This window comes from Ananas comosus, linkage group 2, assembly GCF_001540865.1.
Source record: "Ananas comosus cultivar F153 linkage group 2, ASM154086v1, whole genome shotgun sequence".
Taxonomy (NCBI): Eukaryota; Viridiplantae; Streptophyta; class Magnoliopsida; order Poales; family Bromeliaceae; genus Ananas; species Ananas comosus.
The window spans coordinates 8,875,319-8,883,447 of record NC_033622.1 but is presented as its reverse complement, the minus strand read 5'-3'; the positions used below and the strand labels follow the sequence as shown (position 1 = coordinate 8,883,447).

Genomic DNA, 8,129 nt, shown 5'->3' with positions numbered 1-8,129 from the left:
GCTTCGAGAGGTAGCTTTCCTTGGGCATCTGATTTCGGGATCAGGTATTGCGGTGGATCCCAAGAAGATTGAGGCTATTAGGGATTGACCGAGACCGACGAGCGTCACGGAGATTCGGAGTTTTCTTGGATTGGCCGGGTACTACCGTAGATTTGTCGCGGGGTTTGCTAAGTTATCTACTCCCCTCACGAGACTCACGCAAAAAGGAGTCAAGTTCATTTGGAATGATGCATGCGAGAGAAGCTTCCAAGAGTTGAAGCAAAGATTGACGACCGCCCTGATCCTAACCCTGCCGATGGCTGGAGCAGGGTATGTGGTTTATAGTGATGCTTCACTTAATAGATCGGGTTGTGTGTTGATGCAGGATGGCAAAGTGATCGCGTATGTTTCGCGCCAACTAAAGGATTATGAAAAGAACTATCCGACGCATGATTTGGAATTGGCGGCCGTAGTCTTCGCCTTGAAATTATGGCGCCACTACTTGTATGACGAGCGGTGTGAAGTATACACGGATCACAAGAGTTTGAAGTACTTATTCACTCAGAAAGAGTTGAACCTGAGATAGCGCAGATGGTTGGAGCTGCTCAAGGATTACGACCTGACGATTCTATACCACCCGGGCAAGGCTAACGTGGTGGCGGATGCGCTAAGTAGGAAATCAACGGAAAACTTAACGATGCATGTTGTTACTCAACCGCAGTTGATCGAGCAGATGAAGCGGTTAGAGTTGGAGGTGGTGACTCCTGACACGCCTTTGAGGTTGATGACGTTGGTGGTGCAACCTACACTTTTAGATTGAATTAAAGAAAAGTAAGCTTCCGATGTGGAGTTGCAAAAGATTAAAGGTAAAATGGTTGATAGTTGCACCAGCGATTTTCTTGTGGATGACTAAGGATTGATGCGTTTCTGTGGACGGATTTGTGTACCGGCGGATTCAGGAATTAAAGAGGACATTCTTCAAGAAGTGCATCGAGAGCCCTACGTTATACATCCAAGAGGCACCAAGATGTATAAGAATTTAAAGTTGCTTTATTAGTGGCCCGGGATGAAAAAGGATGTTGGCGAGTTTGTAACTCGTTGTCTAACTTGCCAACAAGTAAAGGCCGAGCATCGAGTTCCCGCGGGAAAACATCAGAGTTTGCCTATTCCCGTGTGGAAGTGGGAGAAGATCACCATGGATTTCGTGACTGGATTGCCTCGCTCTCAGGCCGGGCATGATGCTATTTGGGTGATCGTGGATAGGTTGACGAAGTCGGCGCACTTCATACCTATTCATACTACTTGGACTGGGGAGAAGCTCGCACAAGTGTACCTTGATGAGATTGTGCGACTTCACGGAGTGCCCACGTCGATTCTATCAGATCGAGACATCCGGTTTGTGTCTCACTTTTGGAGGAGTCTACAGGTCGCCCCAGGCACTCGACTGGATTTTAGCACTACTTTCCACCCTTAGAGTGATGGGCAGTCGGAGCGCACCATACAGACTTTAGAGGATATGCTCCGAGCATGTGTGATAGACTTCCAGGGAAGATGGTCGCAGCATCTACCTATGGCGGAGTTTGCTTATAACAATAGTTATCAAGCAAGCATCAAGATGGCACCGTTCGAAGCACTTTATGGACGGAAGTGTAAATCGCCACTTCATTGGAGTGAAATTGGCGACAGATTGGCTTTGGGACCAGATGTGCTCCAGGAAGCTGAGGATAAAGTTCGAATTGCTCAGGAGCGACTTTTAACAGTGCAGAGTAGACAGAGGAGCTACGCCGACCGACGACAGCGAGACTTGGAGTTCCAAGTTGGAGACCATGTTTTCTTGAAGGTCTCGCCGACTAGAGGGATCAAGAGATTCGAAATGCGGGGTAAGTTGAGCCCTCGTTTCATTGGACCGTATGAGGTTTTGGAGCGTGTAGGTCCGGTAGCGTATCGACTTGCTCTACCACCGAACCTATCGGGCGTGCACAACGTCTTTCATGTATTGGTCCTTGCAAGTACATCTTCGACACGACTCACGTGTTGGATGCTACACCTTTAGAGTTGCGGGAGGACTTGAGCTTCGAGGAGCAACCCGTGAAGATCTTGGCTCGCGAGATTGTCATGCCCCGGGGCATAGCGGAAGCCCGCCCGGCGCGTGTCCAGACCCACCATACGTCTAAAACATATAAGGCGTCTAAAACAAAACGATAAAAGAGACAATAGAAGAAAACATCTAGAAGTATCAGAGCAATATACATTATCTAGAGACTAAAGCAAAGTGAAGAGTAGAGAGCTAAAAGCACTAATAAACCATAAAGTAGTAAAACCAAGATCCAAATACAAGTGCCAACAGAGTACATAGGTGGTCTCTATATATGGTAAACAAAATCCCTCGCTCACCCAAAACATAAAAAGAGGAAAAACCACCTAAGAGTAAAAGTGAATCCTCGCTATCTAGCTAGCGATCCCCTTGCCGCGGTCCTGTGCCTCCGCCGGTGCAGAGGGCTCTGAAAGAAAAACATAAAACAGAGGGCGTGAGAAGTATTAAATAATAGTTCCCAGTGGGCAATTACTGACTTCAGTGAAATGCACCACTAGGCCCAAAACTAAGCAAGTAAGGTAAGTAAGGCAAGTAAGAATAATATGAACAAATAACTCGCTGAAATGGAAGCTCAATATAGCATGAAGTCACTACTTTCATCAGTAATAATCTACCACATGATCTCTACTTAGCATGGATTTGCATAAGTAATAAACTATCACATAATCTCTACTTAGCAGGAATTTGCATAAGTAAGAAAGTAACTACTACAAGCATGTGCACAAGAGTATCCAACATGTAAATGCATAAGTATGCAACTAACCCAATGTCCACAATGTAAATAGTAAAGATGTCATTGTTTACTATTCTAGTTAATGTCCAAGAGGTACAATATGTCACCAGTAACCTAATCTTGTGGAAGCTACCCGTAGGTAGTCCGGCCTGCGTCGTGCCAACAATGGCCCCGTGGTAGTCAACATCCCACCTCTAGGAATGAGCCTCTCCCACGGCATCCCATTTTGGCGCCCAATCCCGCACGGGCGAGCATATGTCGCGATGGCTATCTCCGGAGTGCCGACTTGTAGGGAGCGACCCTCACAAGTACGTGCGAATGAGCACAATGGCATGCAAGCGAATAAGTCCGTCTCAGGTCCCACTGGTTCATCACTGTTTCATCGGATCTAAAACCCAGAACACAGCACATGTCCCAAAGGCATGCCTCGAAGTCATTGTGTCTAAAACACGGAATATAGTAACTGTCTCAATGGCCTATCTCTAAGTCATTATGTCTAAAACATGGAATATAGCAGATTTCCAGTGGTCTATCATCATGTCTCTAAGTTGTAGTTCAACGATTTTCTAGTTCAAGTGCCCCTTTATGACACTTTTGCTTACTATGTCCCAATATAAATAATAAGTCTAAAAGCTTGTCATTCTAATCATTTTCAACACAAGAAACATGATCTTACATCATTCATTAAAACATTAAACTCATGCATACTAACAATGCATATGCTTCTCTCTACAACATAGAGTCAATCTTTATCATGATGCTTAACAGAGGGGTTTTAAGCGCTCTAAAATTCACATAAATTCCATTTAGCATGAATATGCATGTATTTATAGTATACAAAAATATTTAACCATATAGGAGGCATTTCCTCCCATTTCAATGAAGCCAAACCCACCAAAGTCTCGCAACTCCTTCGTTTGCTCCGACGAAGGTGTCCACTAGTCTTCTAGCACCCTAGAGGTGTAGAACCAAGAGTTAAACGAACCTTACGAACAAAGCTAAGCTCAAACATTATGTTATCCAAGCTAAGGTGGAGAAAACTCACCGTACGCGAAGGAATCTCTTTCGATCTCCAAAAGGGAGCTAGAGTCCTTCAAATCCAACCTAAATCAAAGTTCTAAACCAATCAATTTGATTCTAGGAGCTACAAATCCAAAATCCCCATTTCTAACCCTAAAATCCAAAATCTAGGATTTCCAACAAGTAGAAACTACAAAACTTGATCCAAAAGGGAGATTAAGTATACTAACCTCACAAGATGCGTAAAACCAAGCTCCAAGCCAAGTGGAGTTGAAGATCTCCTCTCAAACAAGCTCCTCTCCAAGCTCCAAGTCATCAACAATGGAGGAAACAAACAAAAAGCAAGGTGGAGAAGAGATGAGAGATCAAAACCAACCGAAATCCACCAAAAATGGAGAAGAAATCAAAGGGGAAGAGTCTCACCTTGTTCTCCACTGGTTAGGGCTAAAAAAGAGCAGCTATGGGGGCTGGGGTGATATTTAAAGAGGTTGCAACAATTGTAAAAACACCCCTCCACGAAATAGCCCAAACTGCACTGCGTACCGGTACACGGGTTTGTGTACCGGTACACATCCCACGAACCAGACCAACCCGAGCCTCGGGTTGGCACACTGGCTGCCAGGGCCGATGGCTGTACCGGTACAGCCATCAACGCGTACCGGTACTGTCACGCCCCGGGACCCAGCGGAAGCCCGCCCGGCGCGTGCCCAGACCCGCCATATGTCTACAACATATAAGGCGTCTAAAAAAACAACAATAATAAAAGCAATAATACAATACATCTAGGAGTATCAGAGCATAGTAAATGTCTAATTGCTACAACAAGGGATAAAGTTAAAACTGTAAATCCACCAAATAAAACATAAAGTAAGTACAGTAGGGATTCCATAACAAGTGCTAAAAGTAGGTACACAGGTGGTCTCTCTATACATGGAAACCAAAAGCCTCACGCTCTCTCTCAAAATATAAAATGGAGAAGAAGCGACCACCTAGCGCAAAAGAAACTCTCCCGGCTAGCTACGCGACACCCTTGCCGCGATCCCGTGCCTCCGCCGGTGCCGAAGNCTCGCCCGCCTGGCCTCCGGCTCCCCCTACCCCGACCTAGCCCGCCGCTTCGGCGTCACGGAGCGCGCCGCCCGCTTCTTCACTAAGCGCCTCTGCCGAGTCCTCTGCACCAACTTCCGGTTCTACCTCGCCTTCCCTTCGTCCCCTCCCGACCTCCTCCCCATCTCCGCCGCCTTCCGCTCCCTCAGCGGCGTCGGGCCCCACCCCCACCCCGGCCTCCCCGGCTGCTGCGGCGCCTTGTCCTGCGCGCGCTTCGACGCCCCGACCGGCACGGTCGCCGCCCAGATCGTGGCCGATGCCTCCGCTCGCATTCTCAGCATCGCCGCCGGGTTCCGCGGCGACCGCACCGATTTTGCTGTTCTAAGGCGCTCTTCTCTCTGCAAAGATTTACAGGGCGGGCGCCTTCTGGGCTCAACCCAGTACTTGGTCGGAGACGGCCCGTACCCTCTGCTTCCGTGGCTGATGGTTCCGTTTGCCAGTGCTGAGCGCGGGTCCGACGAGGAGGGCTTCAATGCGGTGCACCGGTCCCTGTGTCGTCCGGTGCGCAGGGTGCTCGCCAGCCTCAGGAACTGGGGCGTACTCAGCCACCTAGCGGAGGAAGAGAACCCCAAGGTGGCCGCGGCGTGCATCGGCACGTGCGCGATCCTCCACAATGTGCTGCTGATGAGAGACGACTATTCGGCCCTCTCGGATGCTGGCGATGATGAGCCTGAGCATGGATCAGAGGAGCGCTGCTGTATTGCTGATACTGAAATGGATGATTTTGATGCAGAGAGGAGCAAGGCGTTACTGCTGCGGAGAACCTTAGCAGTGAGCGCAAGTGCAGTAGCTGGTTCGCGCTAGAGTGCGTGCCTGACGGAGTTTTGACGATTCTTCTCGATTCTTTTGTTTGAATTTTCGTACAGTACAGTGCTGAATCTGCCAGGTACCTAGTTTGAAGAATTGAATCTTCTTTCCCATTTACTTTTTATTTTTTATTATTCAGCCGAGAAGGAAATTGAAATTGAAATTGAAATTGAAATTCAATTGCAGCCGCTAGCTAGCGTGTAATATTCATTTCTGCAAATTAGTCCCACATCTTCTTAGCTTTTATTCACTACTGCCAAGTTCTTTTGGCCAGCATATTCTAATGTGCCGTACACCCAAATATTGGTGGGTGTAAATTTCGCATCATATGATGTCCAAATTTTCAAATTAATCTAATCAGCACTTTTATTTTTTTAATACTCAAAAGTTTTAGCTTGCGTTTCGTGGGGGGTTAAGGGGTGGAATAACCCCTTAACCCCCATTTAATCCCCAAACGCAAGCATTTAGGGGTGGGGTAGTAAACCCCACCCCNCCTCCCCGCACGTCTCGCAAAGCATAGAATATTTAAAACCATAAATAAAATATTTATTTTAAATGATTATAATGAGGTTATTTTAGTAATTTTATTATTTTTATTAATCATTATCTTTCTTATTCCATCTACTCCAATCAATTATTATCCTTTTTTATCAATCATTATTTTCTTATCCCACCTATTCAAACCAATCATTATTCTTTTTTATCAATCATTATCTTTTTATCCCACCTATTCCAACCAAACACTATTTTTTATTATTCTAGACTAACTCCAATCCCCAATCAAACACAAAAAAATTTTAATCTCATTTTAATCCTGAATTTAACTCTATTCCTGGAATAACTAATTTTTTCTTAATCCCGAACCAAACGGAGGCTTAAAGAATTGTATAAATCTTTTGGATGGGTTGTATGTAAGATTTATGTCCCATATTTGAATGTACAAATATTTCTCTATTCTAATTGAATTCGTGCTGTTGTCAAGATGCTAGTGAAGTAACTTTTTATTTTGCATCCACATCGCAATAAAAGAAGAGAAGAAATGAGTTGCTCGGCCATATTTTGTTGGCACTTTGATTGCTATATGACATACTGTAATGTAGGGTTTGGTAACACCAACTACAATATTATCTTTTCTTAGTTCATGTTCTAGTTTCCTGAGTCAATTGATTTTGAATCTTTTTACTTTCACTTATCTACTATTTTCTTTATAAGGGCTGTCGTAGCATTTTGTGAATGCTCTAATTTATATTTGAAATGGTGAATTTCCGCCGTGCAACTCGGGTGTGGAGGGCACAAAGGGCTAACGGATTCTTGTTCCTGAGGTTTGATGTTCCTATTCATTCTCATTGGATTCATGAACGACAAATTTCCTACCCCATGGTACGAACTACTGTTAGGGACCGTTTGGTTGGATTCTATTATAAAAATAGTTGAAAATACATACAGTTACAAATATTACAGTAATAATTTTACCTTGTCTGTTTGGCTTTATTCAGTTGCTACTGCTGCAGTTACATTTCTTTTGTTTGGTAGGCTGCAGTTGAGATTTCTATTTGTAAACTTTGTCAATTTTTAGATAGAAATATGAGATTACCTCTTCTGAACATAGCATAATTATGAGATCTTTTAATTATTGATTAAAACTTTTATATCTATATATAATTTATATATTATAAAATTATATATGAATTTAATGAATTTTAAATACAAATACATTATAAATTTAGTCAAAAAAAAATTAAGGTATTATTGAACTAGCAAATTGGAAAAAAATGCAGCGTATGAAAAAAAAAAAATTATTGAACCTTATCATACATTATTAAATCCTAGTAGATTTCGTGATTAGGTATTCTTGAAAAAAAAATTAAAAAAAGAAGCGTATTAAAAAATTTTATTGTATCCTAACAAACATTATTAAAATCCTAGCAGGTTTTATAAATAGGTATTTTTGAAAAACAAAAGTAAAAAAACATGCGTATGAAAAAAAAAATCACTTTATTTATTTTTTTAATGGATGAACCGATTTCGGCTCAACTGCTGCAGTTGGGTCTTCTCGTGCAGATGCAACTGCAGAGTCTAACTACACTAAACCAAACCAAACCAAGATTTAATAAATGCATGCATTTCCAACTGCATTGCAGTTGGAAATGCATGCAACAAAACAGCCCTTTAGATGCCTACTAGTTGGGTATCATTGATACTTTCCTAACTTTTTTCTAAGCATTTTCCGACTTTCCTTTCTCAGGTTGCACAGTAACAATCTCCAATATTTCTATTAAGAGAAAATCTAGAGCACTGCCACAAGTTACAAATTGCCCAGGAGGAAAGACAGCAGGCCTATTTATTTTGCTCATGTACCCATTTTATTCGAATCAGATTTGAGGTATTTAT

The 8,129-nt window shown here is 43.3% G+C and overlaps 1 protein-coding gene across 1 annotated transcript; it reads left to right on the top strand.

The window, feature by feature from the left end:
• LOC109727358 (protein ALP1-like) lies at positions 4,219–7,353 on the top strand. Its single transcript, XM_020257458.1, has 3 exons — positions 4,219–4,253; positions 4,892–5,817; positions 6,951–7,353. The coding sequence occupies exons 1-2, from the start codon at positions 4,219–4,221 to the stop codon at positions 5,733–5,735; spliced, it is 879 nt and encodes a 292-aa protein (XP_020113047.1). The 3' UTR covers positions 5,736–5,817; positions 6,951–7,353.